The sequence below is a fragment of the Drosophila biarmipes genome, chromosome 3R (assembly GCF_025231255.1).
Source record: "Drosophila biarmipes strain raj3 chromosome 3R, RU_DBia_V1.1, whole genome shotgun sequence".
Classification (NCBI taxonomy): Eukaryota; Metazoa; Arthropoda; class Insecta; order Diptera; family Drosophilidae; genus Drosophila; species Drosophila biarmipes.
This window is the reverse complement of record NC_066616.1, coordinates 21,910,070-21,935,564: the sequence shown is the minus strand read 5'-3', so window position 1 is coordinate 21,935,564 and position 25,495 is coordinate 21,910,070. Positions and strand designations below refer to the sequence as shown.

At 40.7% G+C, this 25,495-nt stretch overlaps 4 protein-coding genes across 6 annotated transcripts in view; 2 read left to right on the top strand and 2 right to left on the bottom strand.

Annotated features, from left to right (window-relative positions):
- The window catches only part of LOC108026116 (furin-like protease 1), a 143,037-nt gene extending 122,614 nt beyond the window's left edge, over positions 1 to 20,423 (bottom strand). For 2 of the 3 annotated variants that reach the window (XM_044091040.2, XM_017096816.3), the window contains exon 1: positions 19,838 to 20,423. The gene's annotated coding sequence lies outside the window, so the exon portion shown is untranslated. The remainder of the gene's footprint in view (positions 1 to 19,837) is intronic. The other variant, XM_044091042.2, reaches the window with a different exon arrangement.
- Positions 20,424 to 20,511: 88 nt separating this feature from the next.
- On the top strand, positions 20,512 to 23,214 carry LOC108026117 (vacuolar protein sorting-associated protein 33B). Its single transcript, XM_017096820.3, has 6 exons — positions 20,512 to 20,636; positions 20,729 to 20,794; positions 20,922 to 21,035; positions 21,091 to 21,191; positions 21,246 to 21,564; positions 21,627 to 23,214. Exons 3-6 carry the CDS (start codon positions 20,979 to 20,981, stop codon positions 23,076 to 23,078), a joined length of 1,929 nt encoding a protein of 642 aa, XP_016952309.1. The 5' UTR covers positions 20,512 to 20,636; positions 20,729 to 20,794; positions 20,922 to 20,978; the 3' UTR covers positions 23,079 to 23,214.
- On the bottom strand, positions 23,091 to 24,381 carry LOC108026120 (neugrin). Its single transcript, XM_017096823.3, has one exon. The coding sequence runs from the start codon at positions 24,316 to 24,318 to the stop codon at positions 23,227 to 23,229; it is 1,092 nt and encodes a 363-aa protein (XP_016952312.1). The 5' UTR covers positions 24,319 to 24,381; the 3' UTR covers positions 23,091 to 23,226.
- Positions 24,382 to 24,608: 227 nt separating this feature from the next.
- On the top strand, positions 24,609 to 25,438 carry LOC108026272 (mediator of RNA polymerase II transcription subunit 28). The gene has a single exon (XM_017097134.3). The coding sequence runs from the start codon at positions 24,627 to 24,629 to the stop codon at positions 25,341 to 25,343; it is 717 nt and encodes a 238-aa protein (XP_016952623.3). The 5' UTR covers positions 24,609 to 24,626; the 3' UTR covers positions 25,344 to 25,438.
- The last annotated feature ends 57 nt before the right edge of the window (positions 25,439 to 25,495 follow it).

The window sequence follows — 25,495 nt, the reverse complement described above, 5'->3', positions numbered from 1 at the left end:
TAGGGCACCAAAGAATTTTATATCTCTGTAGGCTTTAGGAATTACTCTGACTTGGTCATGGCTGCTGACAGTTTGCTGCTCCTTTCTTCAGCTGTTGTTATCATACGGCCAGATAAATGAGTTTTTGGCCACTGCGGCAAAAGCCCCAAAGAACCCGCTAAGAGTCTGCCATCCGCCGTAGAGGAAGAGCAAAATCTTGGCCTTTATTGGTTTAATATTCGCCGAAAGTTGGTTTCGTCGCCAGTCGTGCCTTTCTATATGTCATCAAAGATATACTACTTAGGGAATCCATTCATATTTATATTTATGTGTGCGCCCACATACACGAGTGTACATACTTATATACTTGTTAGACGCTTGTTAGCCAAACTTTTTTTCGGTCCGCTTAAGTTTGCTGAAGCTCCGTGGCTGTTATCGCATTTATTATGCCAATTTTGGCAGAGTTCCCCTTGCCGTTGTTATAGAAGAAAGTTAAATTGCGTAGAAATTCAAGTCGCGTCGGGTATCCATCCCCCTAAGTTGGGGCCCCCGCTCCATAGTTTATTTATTTTATGATGTGCATGTTGTTGATTTTTATTTTATTAGACCTTCTTGTCATCTGTCCCTTTTTTGGGACTTGGTGTACGAGGTCTGCGGTTTGTTTTTCCAACCAAATTGTGGTCAATAAGTTTTTTGGGCTGCCATTCGACAAATTACATTACTTTCTTCATTTTATTTGCTGATAATTAGTGGGTGCGCAGTTTTGTAAATAGAAATCAATCATTACACTACATTTTTTGCTAGTTTAGTCGTATATTTAATATCTTTCGTTTCCCAATTTATAGTTTTAATTAATATAAAATAAAATAGTTTTTTTCTTAGATTTAATTTTATTCAGAGTGTTTAAAATATTGCCTCCCCATTGGATGCCAAAAAATTGTTAATTTTCTCGGCTATCCCTTAGTCCGCTCAAAGGATTTTCGGGATTCCAGCTGCCCCTTTTATGGGTTTACAGACTTGGAAATTAATTCTGGTTTCGTTTTGCCTTGATTTTGTGATTCTTTATGGGATACAGCCTAACCGAAAGAAAAGAAAATATGTTTCGGGTTTCGGGATGTTTTATGTGCGAAATTAATTTAGGCGAGGATTTTCCTCTGGTTTAGTTTGGGGATCGCATAGGAAATGGGTTTCGGCTATGGGTGAGGAATTTTAATTTAGTTTAGCGCGCTTAACTTGGGTCTACCCCTAGATTTTGGGCTCTACATTCAGAGCACAGTGTGTGTTGGCTTGGTTTGGTCTGCTATCCTTTTTCGGAGCCAACTCATTACGGCTCCATAATTAGCTCAGCACTACCTGCGATGTGGAGCAACTATGCATGTAATTTACCAGGGTAAGCAAATCAGTGGGCCATCTCATCCTGCAGATTGTCCTTCGAACAAAAGCAATTAAGACAGACTCGACTCGACTCGACTCTCGGCTCGGCTCGGCTAATCAAACACTGAGGAGCAGAGAGGTGGGTGTTTCGGGACATGAGAAACGATTATTCGAAGTGTGCTTCTTTAGGGGAAAATTCTCTCGCCCCGGGGAACTCCAACCACACCACAGCATACAATTTTGCAAAATTTTGCACTGGGCACACGCAAAATCCTTAATTACATCCGTTTTCTGTCTGCGCGTGTTTCCGGCGGAGGTCGGGGATTTCACGGCACTTTCGGGGGTTCGGGGATAGACCATGGTTCTCGCGGAAAAACCACAGGGAAAAACACGTGGCTAAGTGAACCGCACTGCACACACAGCTCGAACTTCTCCAGTCACGTTGTGATGTGGGTGTGTGCCTCCTTCAGCTCCGCTCCTCATCAATGGGAAAGGAGACCCAGTGACCGGACCCGGAGCACCCTCTTAATCAGGACGAACAATTGCTTTCGGTTGTCAACCAGCTGTCCACAGTTTTTCCTCGCTTTTCTTTTTCGCCGCATTTTTCGCACGTATTGTCCGAGTCCAAAGGCCACGGGCGTACCACCCTCTTTATTTGAGTTACTCCCTCGTTTTTGTCACCTTACCTCCACCAACCTCCGGTCATCTGTTAGCGTCCCTTCTGGTTTTCGGTCATACTTCCTAGGGGTGGCTGCTCTGTGGCATCTCCTCTGTTGTCCAACTACTCCCCACTGACTTCATATGATTAAACTACTTAATTTGCAGCCGCTCTTCGTTATTGCTGAATTAGTCGGAGCGACAGGGCTGATGAACTTCGGCTGTCATTCCATAAACTCTTATCAGAAATCGATAGTTAATTGCATTTCAACATAAATTTAATGGGTTTCTCGGAAAACTGGGCTCGGTGACCCTAATGAAACACTCTGATAACAAGGTTCCTTTAATTAAAATTGGAAGTGTGCAGATGGGTGCATTTCCGAGAAGTCCCAAAAAACAGTTGGTGGTTCTTCATCCTAATTTTTTTATGACAAACCAAGTGGTTTTTATTTACTATTGTTATAATTTTATTAATTCTTTTATTTCAAGTTTAATTTCCAATTTATCTTCTTAATTTCATTGACTTTTTTTGTATAGGTACTGACAAATAACAAGATTAAGACCACTTTTTTATTCAGTAAAACCTAAAGGCTTATTTATACTACTGTCACATTCGCGTGTAACGTATACAAATGAATTAAGTTAATTACAAATGCATTGCATTAAATTAATTATCCTAATTAAGAATAAAAACATCGATACTTTATAGGTCACACTTTGTATTCAATTTTAACTGATTAATTGCAAGAGTTCAAGTTCTGGTCTAACATAAAAAAAGCCTTTCGATTTGTTTTTAAAGCAAAGCGTGAAATGCTTTTAAGCCGGCAAAAATCATCAGTTCATTAATTAAATTAAGTCAAAGAAAAACTTCCGGTGAGAAAAAAAAAACAAAAACATAACCGGGAAAACAAACAAAGTGAAACCACATAAATTAAGCGGCAACGCAAGCCCGAAATGAACCCGACCCCTTTTTGATGTGATTTACAGAGAGCCCCGAAGGCCCCAGACTGACCCATTCCTGGGACCCCGTTCGAAATCCCCAGCCCACACAGGAATTAGTTAGCTCGAGCCTAAGCCCTTCGGCGGTTTGGGGTTAAGGTGGGTCACTTAATGATTTCATTATGGATGAAAGAGGCAAGATGGGCAAAATGTTGATGTGATGAACATGAAACTCTCTTTAAAAGCTTTTAATCTTTCATATTAAAGCAAATTAGTGTTTTAAAAAATATTTGAAAATTTGTGTATGGTTATGAAAATTAAAAATATTTATTTAAAAAAAAAATGTTTTGTATTTCCTAAGATTTCAATCTTAGGCAAACCGTTTAGAAATGCTAAAATACCCACTGAGAGTAACTTGTTGGTCTCCAATTAGGATCTTCATTAAAATTTCGCTTCTAACTTTATTTGGTTTTGCGTATGAAAATTCACAGACAACCACCGACAATGATGTTAATGTCTGTTATAATCATTAACCTAATGAATATGATTATGAGTTTGTTTTTGGCCAGGAGCCAAAGGCCCTAAACAGGAAATTCCGATTTGTTTTTATTTGCCTTTGCTTTCCGCGAAATCTTTGCTTTGAATTTATGTGTGCAAAAAGAAGAGGAAAGTCTTTCCGTTGCCCTAAAAATTTGAAATTCGCTTTTCCTAAATATTGGCGGCTAATTTTCTGTTTGATGAATATTTTTCAATTTCCTATTTTTTTTCAAGCAAAAATTGAAACGGGAATAAAATTTAACGAGGTGGAAAATTTACAGACCTGATTGTTGTTGAAAACAAAGTGGTCTTTTTACAACCTTTCCAGCGAATTTAAAATCGTAGATGAATCATTTAACACTTTCAAAGCTTTTTATAGGACTTGCTTTGAGAGAACCGCAGATTGCCGCACTTTGCTAAAAAGTTAGATATTGTGTTCGGAAAAAAAATTAATCTATTTAGACTGGTTAAGTGGATAATTTGAACACACATGTTCATAAAACGCGTTCTTTATTTTACCTCGTTGATAAAGGGACTCTTTTCAAGCTTCGTATGCATAATATTGTTTTATTTGAACAATGACTTTGTTGACAGACGAATAATTTTATCTTTATAATGTGCTTGCCTTATCTGTTAGCTCAGCAACCGAACTTTTGTAGATCTTCTCGGTAGCCGACGAGTAAACAAGGAACACCTATATTATAGAAATTCCGGTATTTTCGGGGGCACTGGGCTGGTTCTGGTTTTATGTGTTTTTCGTACACCTCGTGAACTGATCGCCAGTTGGCACATGTATGCTAATTTCCCACTGGAGTCGGAGTCTGGGCAGATCAAGTGAACATTATCGCCCTTCACAGACTGGCGGCTCTCTCAGCCTCTCAGTATCATCATCCCGTATCTCGATCTGCACTCGTATTTTGTATCTGTATCTCGACAGCAGCAAACAAAGTTCATCGACTTCGACATCATCGTTCTGACGACACTGGCAGTCGAGTGTGAGATTCGGTTGGTGTTGAATTTTACACTTCATTCTTGGTGCCAGCAAAGAGAATCATTTTAGCATTTTAATGGTTCAAATGTCCCCCTTTTTTCCTGTTGCCTGCTCTATGTTCCCTGAACTTTGGCAAACAAATCGTTTTACCAAATGCATTCCCAGAGCACAATGCGATATGTGAACGGAGTCGCGGGATGTGCATAGGGTGGTGGGCTCCGAAGGGAGTGTGTCCAACAACATCTTAAACCAAGTAGAACAAATATCATTTACAGTTTTTGACCCACTTTTATTTCAGCTCCTTTTTATGAACCGCCAACGGCGATGACGACAACGTCAGCAACGTATGCATTTTGATACCTATCATTGCTGGGGTATATATAATTCTAGGGGTCATTACGGAAGAAGATGTGTATGCCATATGGATAAGTAAGTATGGATAAGCAATCGATTAAGTTAGATATACATCTAATATTTATATAATATATTTTTCGGAAAATATATTATTTTTATTTATTTTAAAATAAAATTAATAATATAATTAAATAAAAAATATAACATTTTTAACAAGAAAATAAGTTCATAAAAACATATGGTCACACTATTTTCGATATGCTTCCGATAACTATAGTAACTAGATAGAAAAGTACAGTCTGTAAGCAAATAACCTAACTAACTACTGTGTTCAATTGACATATCTAATTTTAAATATATATTAAAAAAAAAATAATTTTTAAAAATTTAACTTTTTATTGGAAATGAGGTTGTCGACACCTTTTTAAGAGAAGTTCCCCACTTGCTCGCCTATGAATATAATAGTAAAAGTGAATGCGATTTTTTGCTCCTGGTACCCACGACTTCCCCGCGTTTCCAGCACACTTTATGCATTTATGCTGAGGAGAAACCCAAGTCCTGGTGATGGGGAAACGACGTTGCGACGCGGCTTACAGCCGTTTTTTTCGGTTTTTTGCTGGCAGTTGACGACATTTGGTTGCGGGCTGTCGGCGTGGCTATTAAATTTCAATTATTGTTACATTTTTCACACACCGCACACGCAGAAGCCGCCAAGGAAATGGCAATGGGAAAGCGGCGACGAGAATGGGAAATGGAAATGGGATTGGTGGTCGGAAAATGAAAATGAAACCGAAAATGGAGCAATTTTTATTGATGCCCCACCAGGCGACTTGACAATTGCAATTCATTAAATTTCGCACTGCAAAAGATGGTGAAAAAACCTGCAATTATCGACGGGCCAGGTGCAGCTGTTGTTGGCGATTAATTAATCGCCTAAGTGAATCAGATCCGCTGAGCACACACCTGTTCAATTAGGGGCGGGGCAGCCAATCTGAGGACGATTTCAGCACGCATCCATCAGGCGGATTCCGGTTGTCAGAAACCCAGAAGGGTAAGGAAGGGGTTCGCTCATTAACTGATTACTGGATTAGTGCTGGCAGAACTCAAACACTTCAATGGCATTTTAATTGCGAAACTTGGTCGGCCACAAAAAAAGAACCACAGAGAAGTAGTGAAAACAGAACTAGCCGAACCAACGATTACCATCCACTTCGAGCTGACTTCCGGTTTAAATTGGTTTGCTTGAAATTATTTCAACAAGCAGTCGAACAAAGGAATTGTAACACAACAAAAAAGGTAACTATTAACACTTAAAAATAAGAATATATATTTTTTTTGTAACTATTTATTTTTAAAATGTTTTTATGTTTTTTCTTTATTTATTTACTTTACTTCATTATATGCTTATATTTTGTTATTTATTTATTTTACATTTTTTTTAACTTTTGTATTTTTGTGTTACTTAATTTTCTTTTCTGTTCAGTAAACATCGTAACCTTTGCACTATTTAGACTGCAGCTGTTTTCCAATTTTATTCCAATGCTTCTTTTTTATAGTTTGATCAAGCGAAAAAAGGTGAACTCAGCCAAAGGCGGAGAACGAAAAGCAGTTAGCCTATAAAACGTAGACTGCCATCTGAACATTTGCAGATATATAACCCGATATGCGAGTGCACACGGCAGAGTCATAAAAGAAAAACTGGCGAAGAAGCCGGGCTAAACTTGCTGACATTTAGTTTGGCCCAGTTGACGCTGCAAGTTGTAGTTGCATTGGCAGTGGCAGTTGCACTTGCAATGGCAGTTGGCGTTCTCCGTTCTATATATACCAATTTATTTATGTAATTTATACCAGCGGCCATAGCTCCTTCTTCATCCGAGTCTTGTTTTATGACTGCAAGCCAAGGAATTTAGCTCCAGCTTTGGGCTCCATGTGGTTAAAATGTTCTATTTATGTGAGCCATATGAGTTGAGCGCTTAAATTCAACTATTTTACTGCGATAAAAATCATAAAACCATTGAATCCTGGTGAAAAACTCATTTACCTCCACCCAAAAGCACTTTATAAGGCCTTTTTCTAAGAAGATTTAATCACCATTTTCCTGATAAGTTTTTAAAATGCACCATTAAAACCCCCTAACTAATTGGCAGCACTAAAAACACTCGACTTGGCGACTCTAAAGAATAAAATATTTACCGGAAAGCGCCGCGATTCTGATGCAATTAATCTCTCAACGCAAATGACGAGCTTACCTGCAAAGAAATAGCGGAAAAAAGTGCATTAAAAAGCGAGTCGCTTAAAAGAGTTTAGAAATGAGGCTGCTGAAATGAAAACAAATGCAAAAGCCGCAGAAAAAGCACCGACTGGTTGGCTAATTATGTATCCAAGAAATGCAAGAAAAACTTTTCTTGGAAAAGAAAGCAACTTGCCACACACACACACACGCAAATTCCTCTAATTAGGTTGAAAAAGGGGACTCAAGGATTATACGATCTCAGCCGAGAGTCAGCTTTTTCGGGCGGCTTTTTGCTTATCGTGAAACATGTAATTTAACTAAATATGGATGCATGAATAAATTCAATGGCAACAAAAACCCAGATAGTGTCGGCGAGGCAGAGCAAAGTTTCGCTTAGCCGAATAGGGAATACCCTATAAAATACTTTATCCTATAGTGATAGTTTTTAAGGAATACATACTAATTATATATTAATAAATAAAATAGTATTTATACCATAAGACATTGTTTTTAATATATAATAAATATAAATATATTACATTTTGTATAAAAATGTATAAACTATATACACTATATTCTTATAGAATGCACAAGTAATTTTAATATCAATAACAATCTACCAATCCACTTCCAAGCAAAAATATTTCTACCCTGATCTACAAACTTATAGCTAGGGTATGTGGTACCAACGCACAGGAATCGAGGACAAAGCCAAAGATTTTCATACGGGAAACGACGCTTTTTCTTTGGGAGAGAAAGGCCACAGACTTGGCCAAACAAAGGCAAATTTAAATGTTATTCTGGCCAAACATTTGCGAGGAACGCTGCCAGAGTCTGTGTTGCATATTGGAGCACTTGCAACAGCAACGGCAGCGGCAGCAGCAACAGCCTCGAATAACTCGCAACTGGCAACTCCTTTTGGGCTGTTAATTTGCCAAACAATTGGCAGATAGCCAGGCCAACGGAGAGACCAAAAGTCGACCCCTCGAGAGCAAGGGAAGCTAACAAGAAAATAACCCAAGCTAGACGGGATGACGACGATGTTGCATTGCGAGCCCAAGATCTTGTTGCAGTTGCATATTTTGGCGTTGCACGTTTTGCTTGTTGCTGCTGGTGATGTTGCTGCTGTTGCTGCTGCTTCGCAACCCGCACAGTAAATATGCCAAAAGCTAGAGCCCGCGAGGCGGAGAAGTTAAAGCGGCCCCAGACACAATCATCCAGAGCCATGGCTCATCCAGGGACTCCTCCTCCTTCGCCTGCGTTTGGCCCCCTCGACTCTTCGCCCTTTTGGCCATAAACGAGTTGCTCTCCAACTCTGGCGGAATAACAAACATTTCAAAAAGCCCAGACCCCGACTTCGAAAAACTGCAAAACTTGATTTACAAAAACAAAAACAACAGCCAGGGGTGGGGGAAGAACTCGCTGCCAAACAACAATAAACTATAGATGCTCTATGCCGAGGTAGACATGGTAGTTATACCGAATCAACCACTAATGATCATAAAATAATTTTGGGCAATAAATAAAGGACATATGAAAAGGATAAGCGGAGCCGGGAGAGCATTAAAGGATTTTACTTATATACCTATATATAGCTTCCTAATTATAATGAAAGCGATTTTAATTTTAATATCCTAATATTATTTCATCATTGAGATATTATTCCCTTCATAATATTTGGAATTTTAGTTTTTTTTTTACTTTAAAATATTATAATTTTATATTATCTTATGTAAACCCCAGAACTTTTTAAGTCTAGTAAACATAAAGAACTTATATTTTAAGAAAATATATAAATTTTTGCCTTGTTTCAGGATTATTTAAGAGTAATTAATAAATAAATCAATTGTTCTTTAAAAATCCCACTTGATGGCTGGAGTTTTATATAATCCATGTACCTTCAGTCCGGTGCCACTCCAACATCACAAACAATCGACAACTTTGAAGCCGGCGCTCCGTAAAACTGGTTCCAATGGGCCCCTTGAAAAAAGTGACGCCGCCTTAATCCGGCATTTTTTCGCCCAGTTCGTGATTAACTGTTGAGAGGTGGAGGGCCCACAATCGGCAGGGATTTCGGAGGAGCCGGGGTGCTCCGAGGAGCCGAGGAGCCATAGAGCCAGAGATCGCCAGAGATTCGATGCATGTAACTCAATCGCAGGCCGAGATCATTAGGCTTTTATGCTGCGGTCGTTTGTTTTCCCCCGTCTTATTTCTTTCCGCATCTCGACGGGTCTTGGCCCGGTCTGCCTTTTCTGGCTGCTTAAAAGTCGATTTCAAGTTCAGACAATGGCCAGTTGAGAGCCAAACTGATTGATGCCGCTCATCAGAAGTCGGCAAAAGAGAGCGGATTCGGTGGATTGTGGCGCTCTGGACCGCGTTTAAACAAAAGCCATGGCCCCAAAATCGACTGCAAAGTTGGCTAAGTAGTTTGCTGGCGTTTTGGTCATGAACATTTTTCGAAGTGGCCCCCTTCCCCATACCGAAAATTCCAATTTTATTCCTTTGCCAAAAACTAATGACCACAATTTTCGGGGCGTTCTTCTTCACTGAAAGATTGATTTTTGTTTGGCTATATGCCCCCATGCATGCATATATATATATAGGCCTATTCATGTATAATGTATGTATATTTTCGAGGTCCAAACGATGAATGGATGGATGTTCCTGGGCTGCGATGACTTTAGCTGGTTTGATTTGATTATTTGCTCGCCGACGGACAGCAGCCACGAAAATCAATTTGTGTAGCCGTCCTTTTTGAATTTGGCGTACGTGACTTCGGGCTGCAGTTGGTATGATATGATATTATGGGGAGTAAGCTAAAGGAGCAGCTGGATTGCTCGCGAAGTTTTGGGAAAATAATAATGTTCAATGGAAGGAACACATAATAATTATGTTGTGGGTGTATTCCCAATAACTTCACCATATTGCTTGGAAAAATACTTTTTGGATGCTTTAAAGGTTACTCTTACATACATTTGCGTGTACTAAATTAATTCAAGTTTAAAAATCAGTGACTTCACCCCTGAAAAATAAAACCAAAGCCAAGTTCATGACCGCATTAATCAATCCATGAACAGGAAAGCCCCAGCACACAGGAAGTTCAACAATCGAAATTATGTATTTTTTACAGTCCCTCAGTGTCCACAGCACAGAAAATTATCATTAAATTAAAGCAACTCACAGAGTCAACAAAAAAAGTAATTATGTCATTGTCGAATGAGAGTTAAGCTTTACGATGAAGATAAGGTAATAGGTGAATGCTTTATTTGTCTTACTCAGCTGACCAAAAAGCCCTTCTATAGACTCCCATTAAAAGAGGCCAAAGATAAAGCTCCCGAAAACTGTGAAAATCCATGTAAATCAGCAATGCGCAACAAACAGAAGGTAAAAAAAAAAAAAAACACAGGAAAACCGAGTGATTTTTCCATTCGGTTAAGTAGATGAAACCGAGGGTCAACGGACCGGTTCATTTTCGGTTTGGTAACTCTTGCATTTCATTTTCGTCATGTCATGATGCCCAAGAAAATGTTCATCAGCTTTGAGTCATCTGAAATTGCTGTCTGGTTTTTTTAATCGTAATTATGCTTAATTATAATGATGCATACAAATTAATGGCACTTCAATTAAGCGGCAAACTGCCACAACAATAAGGCATCAAAGGCGGACACACGCAATTTCGGTAGGGAGGAAGTAACATAAATGCAGGACCATCAAAATTGAATGAAATGATGCAAAATTTGCAGGGAAGAAAGGGTAAAATAAGAAAAAATATATTTCAGGTCGAGGAATTTTATGCACTAACATTTCTGCATTTTAGCTAAAAATAAAACTTTTTAATAACACTTAGTTTAAGTCAATTAAAAATGTTTTGTCGGAAAATGTTTTTGTTATTCTTTTAAATAACTACCCCAAGTGCTGACAAATCCTGTCAACTCTTTATAGAGTATATCCTGTTTATAATAGGTACGCGGATCGGCAAAGTGACAAAAGAGCGTTCCCCGAAGAGCCAGCAATAATGTCACTTTAAGCAATAACAACTTCAGCAAAGAGGCCTCACACAGCGCTTGTATATAGTCTATATGCACATGTATTTATATAATTATGTGTGCTTCAACCGAGTTGACTTTTGACAACTCTTTTGACACAGCTGTGGGCGGGGGCGTGGCAAAATGTCATGGAAGTTGCGAAAAGTTCTTTGCCCTGGGGGCTATCATATTTTTAAACCAGGCCTGCATTTAAAAGAGCTGTCTTACCATTTAAAATGAAATATTTGGTACATTCTTTAAAGAGAAAACAAATAATATATCCATTAAATTGTTTATTTCTCATATTTTTAAAAGATTTGCACTTATAATAATCACACAATCTTTAAAAAATACCAATGAAATACCGAAATATTACTTCTTTATAAGAGTATTTTGGTCACATTAAAAACATACAATATACCTATAAAATACCAAATTATTTCTTCTTAAAAGTGTATTTCGAGCACTTCCTTTCCGTAACAGAATCCACTCCTTAAAACCTCTTTTCGTATTATAATTCGAGCATAAAATGCAAGTCAAGTGTTGATGGCGTTATCCACCCTTGCCATTCGCTCCTCTCCACATCGACATCTTTATGTCCATCGTCTTCCTCCAGCGAGTATTAACGATTATTATTATAAACGCCTTTCGAAAATGTTTGTCCTGGCCTGTCGCATTATTGTCAATAATGTGGGCCATTTGTGTGTGTCTTTCGATTCGCCCAATATGCTGCCAGCCCTCTTACTGAATTTAACGATCCTATCAATGTGTGCATTAAAGAGTGGTTAAACTGCATCAGCATGGTTGATGCAATGTGGGGCCCTTCGTTGGGCGCCAAATGAGAAAGGTCGCACATAAAAAGTTTATTTTCTTAAACATTCATTGCATTAGCTGAGTAAAAGCCAATTAACGATCCTATATTAACAGCTTTTCCAGATTCTTATTGCTCTAGTTGTCACCGTAATGGGTTTTCTCTATAAATTTCGACAGATTTACGAAAAACATTATTTAAAGTACTTAAGATCTTAGAAATTTAGAACATATTTTTATGGTAATTAGGATTTATTATAGACCTAATAAGGTGTTTAACTTGATAACTTCACCTTGCCAATTTACAAAACAAATATACAACCCATTTTGGAGTAAAATAGACAGTTAATTTCTGTAAATCCCAACCCCAATCAAACTCAAGCTTCCACACATTTTATATTTAAAATCACCGAATTTCCGAGCGAAAAACATCTGTTAAGCGACTGCCAATCACAGTGTGAAGTATTTTTCTATTGCTTTTCCGCTGCCCCAAATTATATTCAATATTTCAACTATTTTTAACTGCCCCACGCCGCCCGAAAAAAGCTATTTGTCTTGTCCATCAGGCCTCCGGCCTCTCAACCATCCCCAAAAAGACCCCTAAATACGTGAGGAAAAGCCGACTGAGTTGGAAAAATCTAGCTCCTCAGAAACTGCCGACAATCTACCGAAATGGGCATTTTTCAAGTTTATTACTCGGGCATTCATCAATTGCAACACGAAAAGAAAATGCACTTCAAGTATTTTCAACCAAAAAATGCCCCAACAATAAAGCTGCCGAAAAAAAGAGGGAAACCAAATAGAAATCAAAGTTGAGTGGCAAACAAAGGCGGAGGGGTAGGTGGTCGATTCAAGTGGTTTTTCAATAATATTGCGAATGGCGAGTGGGTTCGGTCGGTGTGTTCCGTGTGCGGTGTTCAATTTTATCGAAGCCTTCTTTCTGATTGTGAGCAAAACAAAATAAATGTAAACAAACCGCACTAAAAACTACAGAAAAAATATAGTAAAAGGAAAACACATACAGGGGAAGCACTGGGGAAGCTGGCTAAGAACAATGTCATGCAATCAACTTTGGGCCAAGAGCAGCCAACCAACAATAAAATACTACAGCCAACGAGCAGAAGCACCGAACTGCAATCAGAAAACTAAAGCCGTCGGAAAGCAACAGGAGAAACAAAAACAATAATCAACATTTTTTTATGTGAGTGCTTTTGCTTTGCCCCCCTCCCGGCAAGGTGAACAGTTTTACAGTTTTCCGACCCCCCGCCCCATTTTCCACGCCCCACACATTTCATTTTCATAGTTTTCTAGCTGCCGCCATAGCTCTTCAGGTGCTCGGCAGGTGAGAGATTAATGCGTATTATCAGCTCGTTCGCTCTGACCTGCTCGTTCTGATTGTTCAAGGTAACCCAAAGCCACGGCAATATGTCGATTGAATTTCACCTTTTGTGGTTTTTTTTATCGGCGCAAATTGTTGCGAAAAAGTTTTTGTACCTGGTCAGGGTTAAGTTGATTGCAAGGGGGCTCTGCATGTAACCGGAACAAATAATTCCGGGGAAAACCGATGGGCAAAGTGCATTAACAAAATGACAGGAAATCGAAAATTCTTGATACTCTCACTTCGCACTATCGACTATCTACAAGTTTACTATGCAAAACCACAATGCTGGCGTTTGCCCTTGCTGACAAGTTATTTAGCCGTATTCATAAAGAAAACACAAGCCATTCGGACTTTAATTAGGTTTCCTGATTTGGAAAAACATTTCAGATTTATAAGCTTTACAAAAAACATATAAATAAAGCAAAATACAAATAATAGCAAATAGGTTTTGCAAAGATTTTACAGCATCGCATATCATCCGCTTAATTAAACCACAATAAATGCAGGGCCATGAAGAGAGCAATTTATCTATCTGTTTATCAAATATCCAATAACAATATAAAGCGTTTTTATGAGTTTTTTACAACAGTACCATTTTTAATGCATTTTTAAAGCAGAACTTGCCTATTTTCACACTAGAAATGATAGTTATTAATTAAAGATACTTTTTTCAAGATACTTTTTTTTTATTTCCCACAGTGGGTTCTAGCTCCTCCGCGTTCGTTAGCTTTTTGCTTTCAAGTTTTCATTCGATTTCGAATCAAGTTTATTAAATGGGAATATTTTTTATTCCGATTTCCTGTCTTCGCCATTAGTTGCTTCTCTAATTGAAAATACGAGTAACCCCGACGGAAACTTTTGCGGGTTATTGGTTATGAATCCAGCTAGCTGGCGCACACGAACTCACACACTCGCCGGGTGACTGAGTTGAATCCATAAATTTGCTGGCTTTGCGATTTATATCGCCTCGTACATCCCAACCCATCTCACTGCGTCGCGAAAGCCTTTGTTTTTCTTCTCTTTTTTTTTTTTTGCTGGGTCAAGGTTGACAGAGCGCTGCGATATACTTTTTATTTATAAAAGCAGTGAGCTTCCAAAGTTGGGGAAAAAGAAAAAAGAACAAGCCAAAAATTTACAGAGCAGCAAATATTAACTATGACATTTATGACACACTTTTCTTCGGGCTTTCTTGCAAGACAACGCGAGCAGCGAGCAACAACAAATACAAATACAGTGGGAGACAACAAACAACAATTTATTGTCACGTGCCAAAAAGTACAAACACACATACTCGAAAAATTGTATAACTTTGGCAAACAAGAACAGTAAGTGAAAAACGAGAGAGCGAGCGGAAAATGAACGGGGAAAACAGCTTAGACAACATCAACTTCTTGCCAACTCTGGCCGGAGTTTTCCCAGATATTTCCACCCAAGAAATGCCATAAATTTTGTGATTTCTCATAAATTTTCGTCTCAGCATCCCGCTGCTGCCCCCCGACTCTTTGCATTGTTCATATTTGCATATGAAATCATGTGTTAAAATGCAGCAGCTTTTTGAATATATATTTTCGTGTGCAACATTTCTTCGACACTGAAGAAATGGTGAATGGCGCTTGGAGAGGGGACTTTCTACTCTCTATGTACTACTGGGTTCTGTTGGTAAACAAACATATAAACAGCGTTGCTTGTTCATATTTTCCAGCGTATTTTGTTAGCAAATGTCAACTCGGTTGACTGAACAGAATGCATCGATGGTTTTCCTTGCTTGTGGATTTTTGTAACGCGACAGAATGCACTTGAGTTTTTGTAAAAATCCCTTGTAATGCATGCACTACATTTTGGATCACGAAACAAAAAAAAGGGTTATGATACGTTTTGTGCTGTTTTATAAAGGAAATATCGATTTTTTAAAGGGAAAATGCTTAGGAAAAAGAAAAAGAGAACCAAAAAATGTGCTACATCCAACGAATTTGGATTACCCAATTTTTAATACATTTTTTTAGAAGTCTACCACAGGAACTAGCCAAATAGAAAACAAAAGACATTTCTGCTGAGTCAAAAGGCAAAATAAAGAGTTCCGCTCGATTCCATTGCTTAAGTCTAGCCTTTTGTCTACTTCACTTCGGTTTCTTTAACTCGATCCTCCATAGGGGTGTCACTTTGGATACTTTAAAATATTTATCATTTTTATTCATTTCATTATCATTTAACAATTTTTAACTTGATCTTTGAAAAAGTAAATCTTATACTCACAAGTTTACTATTAAAAGCTCTCTGTTTTGTTGAAAATTGACCTAATTTATTTTATAAATAGTGAGTCACACATTACCTATAAAAACTTGTTTTTTCTAGACATTGGGTACAACATATTCGAAAAAAATCCAAGATAAGTTTACATATCCTGATAAATGTTTGGTTAGTCTAAATATTTACCCCAAATATTTGTTTATTTGCAAACGAAGCGTTTTTTCACCTCGAGTTTCGACAGCACTGGCCTTCTATGTCGGCACTTTCTAAGAGAGCTAGCTAACCTAACTAGTGGGTTCCGTTTTCTGTTTGGTCTTTGTTTTTCCTTTATTTTTGGACGGCGACATCGCGGGAAATTTAAACTGAGCCCGGTAAACAAAGAGAGGTGGCGGCTGGAGTAGGGAAAATTGAGGGAAAATACAGAGACGAAGTCGCGTCAAACGCTTTTCCGCCTTCTCAGCTATGCGTGGCACGTTGCCTCGCGCTCAAATTGCTGAGAAAGGTGAGAAATTCGAGGGAACTAAACTGGAGATGGTACGGCCAGAGCGAAAGAAATCCGATTTTTCTTCATTTTCCACCATTTTTCGGCTAGGCTGCGGCTGATACGTACGCAGAGATCTGAAAACCCGCGGACCTGTGAAAGCCGCTGGTGTGAAAAGGTCGGCGGGGCGCGGTGGCCTGGCCAAATGAATTGGCCGTGTCGAAACAAGTTAACCTAATGGCCGACTAGCTGCTTTGCATAAATTTTTCCCAGAATTTCCGATTAAATTAGCAATTTCTTAACGGACCAATTGGCTAAAGTCGAAAATTTGCCAATGCCCAGAGACCAAAGTTGTTTATCTTTCTACGGTTTGTATTAACATTATTCTATAAATAGGTATAGGAAGATACTTGTTTAAATAAACTCTAAATTCATTCATCATCAATGGGATATATCTTTTTTAAATAAACAAGTTCTAGCTGTTCAAATATCGATAATTTCTTTTAGTATTTCAGATACAACATATCTGAAAGATATGCTATTCAGAAACTATACAATTTTTCAAAAGTTTGAATTGTAAATTACTTTCTTTGGATACATGTATAAATAAACACTAAATTCATTCATCATCAATGGGATATATCTTTTTAAAATAAACGAGTTCTAGCTGTATCAGATACAACATATCTGAAAGATATGCCATTCAAAAACCATACAATTTTTCAAAAGAATGAATTGTAAATTACTTCCTTTGGAGCGTTAAGTGGCCCTTCACTTTGCTAAGTTAATTTCGTAGGCCTGGTCATGCTCGAATCCACAGACGTAGTGGCAAGTAACCATTTGCTGATTTATTCGCTATATTTGCCGCACCTTTCCTTGCTTTTCTCTGTTTCTACTTGGACACGCGCCAAAATACTTTGTTCAAGGCAGGCAAACACACCAGCAAACGCACACTTTTTGTCCGTCAGTCCCCAGTCATCCATCCATCCCAGATTCTATATCCCATATCCCAGCCCAAGGGTTCACTTTCGCCATTCTTCGGCGGGGAAAGAAGACAAACATGGCTCAGTGCGCCCGCCCTCAGAAAAATTATAAAAAATACAGAACGCAGAATGCTGAAGACTAAAGACTCAACCAGCGGCGCAATTCTTTCCTCAATTCTTTGTTACTTGTCTTGTCTTCTCGAGTGAGTCACCCTAATGGGAAGAAACGCATGAGTGCGGCATGACGCGATTGTTTGCGGCCTTTTGATGAGATTGCTAAAATAAATCCCCAGCTTTCCTATGTGTCATTTCTTTTGTAACAAAAATAGGTAAATGTAATCAAAAAATGAAAAAAGATCATATGTGTAATGCTTCTATGGCTTCAATAAAAAACCAATGAATCTTAGTTTATGTTTATCAAATATTATATCTCAGGAGTGAACTAAATATCTTATAGTAAGAAAAATCAATACAGTGTATATTAAAAATCATCATTAAAATACAACTATTTTGAGGCATTTTAAAACGTTACCAATTTCAAAAGGTTTGCTTTGAACTTTCGGATCATTAAATAACACATGTTATAAAAAGAGTAGAAACAGATATGAAAAACGCACTGCAACGACGCAATACTGACGTTTTCGATAAGATATTTTTAGAAAAAAACATTATTAAAATAATATTTAAAGGCATTTCAAAACGCATTGCAACGACGCATATTAATGTTTTCTGGAAGCGTAATTCCCCCCACAAAGAACATGGAAATAAATAAAAATTGCAATCTTCAACACGTGTGCCCCCGAATGGGGAACAAAAATGTACTGAAAACCTGTCCCAAAATAGAACCGCGAGGCATGGGAAAGTGTACATATCTAAACACATTACCCAAAGACGTACTCCAAACATGAGATCCTAAGAAAAAAAATTCGGAACTGGAGCTAATACAAAGCAATTTATATGTATACAAACAGACAAATGGAAATATTTGCCATATGCCAACAGAAGAACAATACTAATTGGGTTTGATGTGTGATGTCTGATGTGTGTTGTGTGTGCGTGGAAATGAGCAGGGCAAAAACAGACATCAAACCGACGAAAATTCACACGCCTCCACTCGGAGTGAGCAAAAACGAGATTGTTTTCGGGGGAGAGATTCCTGGGGAGAAAGGCAAAAGCGACGCACGTTGCAAAAATGCTTCTTGCTTTCTTTTGCAAAATCATTTCTGTTTACACGCAGTCCTCTTGGCCCTCCTGAAGCTGCTTTTTGCCCCTCCTGATGTGTAATTTGTTTCTCGTTTTAATTAGTGGCGAACTTTTGCAGGCGAATTTATGAAGGTGTGATTGGAATCACCTTCGGGCGGCGGTGGTTTTGTTTATTTACCCAAATGCAAATGAATTATTTCGATTTGCTTTGCTGGCTATGATTGTTTTTATTGGACGGGCCAAGCGCACTTTGAGAAAATGAGAAATCGCGTTGAGAAACGCCGACGGCCCCGATAAACTCGGAGGTAATACCCCTTTATAGAGATCCCCCCTTGCATTTTGTAGTTTCTACACAGAACTGGCGATAAGCCATCGTTATCAAGCTTTAGCTACAGCGAAACGAGGCTTATTATACATTCTAAAACATAAAAATAAAATAATTTAATTAATATTAATATTAGAAAAATATTCGTTTTAATTTTATGATTATTCAGAATAAAGTGATTACAAATATTAGAGCGATCGTATAATAAACTTTAAAATTAGCTGTATCTTGAGAACTGAAAAATACTAGGCTGTTTTAAAAGCACAAAATAAAAAATAATCTTTAACAATTTGTGGTAATATCTGCTCAAGATTTTCAGAATCTATACAGGAAATGGTAAACAAATCCCATGGATTTTTAATAGTTCCCTGAAGTACAAACGGAAGCTACATTCATATTCATGGATTTTTGACTGCTACTTTATGATTCATTTTTTACACTTTCTCGCACATTCAGAATAAAACCCATAAAATCAGAAGAAAAGTACTCATACTTCCTCAAGTTTATATAAGGTTTTTCATAAAATATGAACAGAACATTCTAGGCTGACTAATGAAAAATTGTCTTGATTAAAAACGTGTTTAAGGAATACCAAAATTACTTTCACGAAACCTTTTAAGAGATTTCAGAACCCAAAGAAGGTAATTAACAAAATGTGAATAACCTGTGCGAAAAATTAGACTTTTAAATGATATGGCGAATTGGAAGGTCGTAAAAAGCCCAATAAATTATAAAAAGACGGCGAAATTAAGTTTTAATTGGGGGAGGGGGGGAGACACAAACAAATAAAGCATAATTGGGAGGGGCAACAACAAAAACAGACATTAGGAAGATGGGCGCGAAGAGGAAGATGCGATTAAAGCGCACAGGAGCGCAAAGAATAGAAAATCTAAAAGTAAACTAAACGGCAACCTGTGCAGCGCGCCAGAGCGAGACAGCTGACCAAACCGGTATCACAAACAAACGGAAAGCAAGGAAAACGCGAGGAAGACGACACACAGAGAGAGACTATAAGAAAATAGTGTTAGGCATTGTAGAAAAAAAGACAACATTAAAACAACAGATAAATGACTGACAAAGGCGAAAATGCAGAACTGCAACAGAGCGCGGGAGAGAGAGGGCAACAAGCGAATCTCGGGCACAAAAGGAAGAAGTCGAGAACATGCAACAAGCTGCAATATCAAAAAAAAAAAAGTACCGCTCGGTTATTTTTGTCATTTGAACAACTATTTTAGTTATTTCCCACGTACTTTTGCACTGATTTCACCCACACTCGGCCATGCCAATTTATTTATAAACAAAGTAAACGCTGGCTCACCTGGTTAGTGGAAATGAGGCGCCTGTAACTCTAGATTTTATGGAAAATCTCAATTTAAATTTGTTGTTGGCCGTTGCCTCTGCTGTTGTTGTTGTTGTTCTTGTTGAATTTCACGCGAAAGCAAGCAAAACAACAACATAAAATCACAAACACTTGCACGTTCGTTCACACACACACACACTGGCCGCACACACACACGGACAGCTGAGACATAAACACACGGAGAGCAAATCGCAGAGAGAGAGAGAGGGAGATGCGATAGGGCGACAGAGACAGAGAGCGATAACAATTTTCTGGTTTTGTTCACGTTTTTATTTCACGGTTTTCGAATGGCCCAGCATATTTTGATTCGCACGCAATCCGCCTCGATTTCAATTTTCCATCACTGTGTGTGCCGTGCGCTTGCTAATTTTCGATTTTCCACCGCAGAGCTGCGCCCGTTTTTCCGCCGTCTCTCTCCTGGCTAAAAACATATGATTTCGGTTGACAGAATCACGATAAAAACACATAAATGCGAACGGGGCGCGCGCAACAACCTCCCACGACAATCTCTCGCTTCGGAATTTGGAACGAAACTGTGACCAAAGGCAGACGGAGCGCGCTTAAATACCCGACTAGGGATGGGAGCGAGTAGCGAGCCGAGGCGATAGTTCGTGAGCGACCAGCCGCGCACAGTGGGCACGAGGGGCGAGGAGCGCAGATTGGAAAATTCATGAAAATGGTGTAGTAATATTTTGGACAAAGAATTGTTTTATATCACATGTCAAAAATGTTTTCTCACACAACTAATAAAGTAAAGGTGAGTTAAAAAATAACGTTTTTATATAAGCAAGAAGCATATTGTTAAAGAAGTAAATTTTAGAATGCAATGTTTACACTTCCATTTCTTAGATACTAATCCCACTGTGCGGCGAAAGACAACGAATGCATGAATTGTGACGTCACATATTTCATTTGGTAGTATTCAAATATTTAATTTAATTTGTTATATTTGAATTTTGTACAGGTTCTATTCCTTTAAATTTTAAAGAAAACTTTAATAATCATACTCCCCACTGTACGAAAATAGCATTTCTGCTTACAGCGCCACCTCACATTTTCCCGCCTTGCCCAATCAGCTGTTTCTGTTGTTTGGCAAAGAATGGATGTGACGCTGGACAAAAAGCTTCAGGGATTCCAGTTGGTGGCCCAGGAAAAGGTAAAAACTAGCTAGAACTATGAAAATAATAACTATAACATAAAATCCCCCACAGCTTTGCTCTATACTATGTTCCATACCCGGAAAAAAGGAGTTGATTTTGGAGCCGGACTTGATAAAGCCACTGGAACATGTTGTCACTGCCTCCTGGTTAAAGTAAGGATTATTATTACTACGTTTATTGTTATTATTATATATTATTTAACTAAGGCTAAAGGGCATTCAGCGGATCTACAAACACGATGCGGCGCAGCCCTTACCACGATCAGCAGATGAGGTGCACATCTACATGATCCGCAGTGTTTTGGGAACCTTTCAGACGTTGCTCAAGCAACTGCAGCCCGTGGCCTTGGAGGCGATGCCGGACATATCCCTCAAGATGTACCACATAGTCTGCGTGCCCAGCTGCTACTCCTACTTCCAAACTCTGCTGGAGCAAGCTGGACTCTATGGACTGGTGGAACTACATCACTTTAACTGGGATTTCATCTACTTTGATCAGGGCGTACTTAGCTTGGAGCTGCCCAATGTGAGTGGGTTGATATATCATATCTAAGGGGTAGTTCCATATCGTATTATCTCAATTCACAGCTCTACGAGTGCCTCTACCTCCAGGGAAACACATCTCCCTTGCCTTCTGTGGCCCAAAGTCTGCGTTTGCTGCAGATGATCTGTGGACAACCCGCTGTGATCCTCAGCTTTGGCAGCCATTCTTCCCAGTTGCTGCAGATGCTTAAAGCTCTGGGCAAGCTGCCGGACGCCACTACTCCCCCGGACTACGGCGGTTGGCTGATCATTGATCGGGACAAGGATTACCCCGCCAGCCTGCTAACGCCTGCCATTTATGCGGGTCTGCTCCTGGAAGTGTTCCAGCAGCGTTCCGGTGAGATTCTGGTGGACAACTCAAAGAACAAGATAAGCAGCCAGCGTGTGGAGCTGCTGCAGGGAAAGAAAGCCAAGGGAGCACCAAACCCAGCCAGCAAACCCTGCTCCATTCGCCTCAACTCCGCCTCCGATGAAATCTACGGCGATAATCGCTACAAGCGCTTTGCCCAGGTCAGCAGTTTGATTCACGCCCAAGTAAAAGCCTTGGGCTTGGAACTGCAGAAGCTGAACGACATGCAGCTGGAGGAGATGCACGACTATGTGGCCCGAAAGCTGCCCAAACTCACCGAGCTGAAGAGCAAAGTCCTCAGGCATCTGAATGCCAGCGAGATTGTGATCCAAATGATGGGTAACTTCAGGAGGCTGCAAACTCTGGAGGAGGACATCCTAAACAATGTGTCGAGGAAACGTTTGCTAAGCGAGATCGATGAGCTGTTGACCACTGATGGCCAGAGGTTCAATACCCTACGTCTGCTGTGCCTTCTGCATCATTGTGTGGGTGTGGCGCCCGAGGAGCTGCAGATCTTTGCCAGGAACTACTGCAATCTGTTTGGCCATCAGGAGTTGGGTGTGTTCCAGCAGTTGTCGCAGGCGGGACTGCTGCCACCACTCCTGGTGGAGAAGAAGGCTCCGACCAAGCTGCTCTCCAATCTGCCGCTGCCCAAGTTCCAGCAAACTGAGTTCCAGGCCAATGCCAATCGACTGAAGCTCCTAACCTCCAGCGGCGATGGACAGGATGGTGGTTCCACGTCCAAGAACCAAGCTGCTGGCCTGCAAGCCTGTCCCAGTTTTGTGTTCAACGGCACCTACATCCCTTTGGTGGCGCAGCTGTGTTCGATTCTGCTGAAAACCAACAGCGCCGAGGAGTTATCCCTGAAGCTGGGCATGATTGAGGGCTTGCAACTGCATCTGGATGCGGGAAAAACCACGCCCAAGGCTCATGCCAACCAATTGAAGGTGAACGGAGGAGCAGATCAGGATGTGTTCCCCTTGCGCCTGAGAAATCTCTTTGTTTTCGTTGTGGGCGGCGCCAGCTATGCGGAAATGGCCGCCTGCGATTTTGTGGCCAAGCTGACGGGCGCCCAAATAACCGTGGCGTCTGACTCTCTAATGGCGGGCAGCGATCTGATAGCCACCGCCTTCAACCACCGACCATGACCTAACCAAGAATCTGTGTATCAAACGATTGATATATTTTTATACATTTAGTGCTGAAGAACGCTTGTGATTAAACCATTTTCGAATTCTTTTACTTAATAATGCTCTTTTCCGAATAAATATTTTTTAAACTAAAGCATTGTATGGTTTATTGACCCTTTCCGGCTCCCGTCATGCCAGGCACTCGGTAGAGCAGCTCCCCATCATCATCGTAGTAGGCATCCTCCACGCGATAGGTTGCTCCCTGGCGGTGCAGTTTCCGGGGGATAACAATCCTGGTTTTCACCTGGCTTATCTCGTACTTCCGCTGATCCGCTGCGCTGATCACAATCTCGCTGCTCGCAAACTTGGGCACGAAGCTGGGCAGGAAGCCAGTGCCACTGGGATTCTCGATGGGTCGCTTAAGTTCCTCCGGAACTTTAGGTGGAGACTCCACTAGCTTCATGTCTTTAAGGTCCTGCAGACGCATCTTCTTTTTATTGCGGATTTTATCCAGCAGATAGGTTTCATCTTCGGCAGCTGAGGGTGGAGCCTCGTAGCCGGAGGGGATTTGTGATGGAGGTAGCTCCTCTGGGGCTGGATTACTACTGCCCAGCAGCTTTCGGAACTCGTTTCCCTGGGGAATTGGTAGCTGTGGCCTTGTGGGCCAATCTTGGGGCTTCAGTTCCCTCAAATCCTGCCGCCTTCGCTCAGCGAATTTCTGAAGATGCTGCAGCAGAGGAGGTGGTAGGTTGAAGTCACCTTTTCCCGACCTTAATAGCTGCCAATTTTGGATGACACTCTCATCATGGGAGCGGATCCTTTGCACACTTCTCGGTCGCCATTTGGCCCGGAGAATTTTCTGCACAATCTCCGGAGTGGCGGGAAAGCTCTCCGCCAGCCGTTCCACACTCCACTCCTCGGGATCCCGCTCGTGGAGCAGTCGCATCTGCTCCTTTTCGGCATGGAGCAACAGATTGGGCAGCTTGGCATCCCGGAAGTACTTGTGCTTGATCATAAACTGACGGATGCGATCGCGCTGCTGCTGTTGCTCCCTCTCGTACTGCCGGTGGGTCTTCTGCACGCCCATGAAGTCCGACTCCAGATCGGCGTAATCCTCGCTGGCTTCGGTGGGCTGGGCCGGATGCTCCTGCAGCTGCTGGAGCTGGTAGCCCAGTCCGGGATTGGCGCGACGAGGAACTCTGGCCAGAAGGCAGCAGCCGGCCGTGTGGAGAGTGCGTTGGATCATTCGGGCGGTCATCTTGAAGGATACTTTCCGATCATTTGGTGGAAAAACTACTTTTGTTTACATAAACAGGCGCACATGCAGGAAAATAATGAAACAGCTGATACCTGTTATCGATATACACTTCAGCAGGAATGCCCTATATAAACATGCACAAATTTTGTTTACAAAATGTCATTTTCCCAAAGATTATTTTCAATTAAATATTAATATTATATTGTTCAGACTAAATAAAATATAAAAATAATGTATTCCCAAACGTTAACAATCGAATACAAACGTTTTTTTTAAACTAAATATCGATTAAGTTCCTTTTACTATCGATGAGCAACTGCCATCACTATTGCTCTGGGCAAGAAGTGGCAGCCCTGCTCAAATTTTGTTGTCTTTTGTTGTTCCCTTCCGCAGAACCGGCTAAATTGTTTAAACTTAATTGTTTAACCGTCTGTGGAACTCGCAGAATCATGGCCAGCAACGAGCCCGGCGGCGGGAACCTGATGGACGAGTTCGAGGAGGCCTTCCAGTCGTGCCTGCTCTCGCTGACCAAGCAGGAGCCCAACTCCGGCACCAACAAGGAGGAGATCGAGCTGGAGGTGCAGAAGACCACCAACCGCTTCATAGACGTGGCCCGCCAGATGGAGGCCTTCTTCCTGCAGAAGCGCTTCCTCGTCTCCACGCTGAAGCCCTACATGCTGATCAAGGACGAGAACCAGGACCTGAGCATCGAGATCCAGCGCAAGGAGGGCCTGCTGCAGAAGCACTACAATCGCCTGGAGGAGTGGAAGGCCTGTCTGTCGGACATCCAGCAGGGCGTGCACAGTCGCCCCACGCCGCCCATCGGAGCCGGCATGCTGCAGGGCCCCGGCGGCGGCGGAATGCCACCCATGGGCGGAGCACCACCGCGACCAGGAATGATGCCCGGAATGCCGCCGGGAGCGATGCAACCCGGTGGTCCCATGCAGCCCAGTCCGCAGCACATGCTGCAGGCCCAGCAGATGCAGCAGCTCCGCATGATGGGCAGGCAGATGCCGCCCAAATAACCAAGGAGCGATCCATTTTAGCTTGTAATTTTGTATAGACCCGGCTTAGTCTACTCGTATCTCGTCTAGTTAAATAAACTGATATATATCCTGGATGTACGATCATTCCGAATCGTTCTTTTGAGTACTTTGTAGGCGGTGTCCTAGTTAGT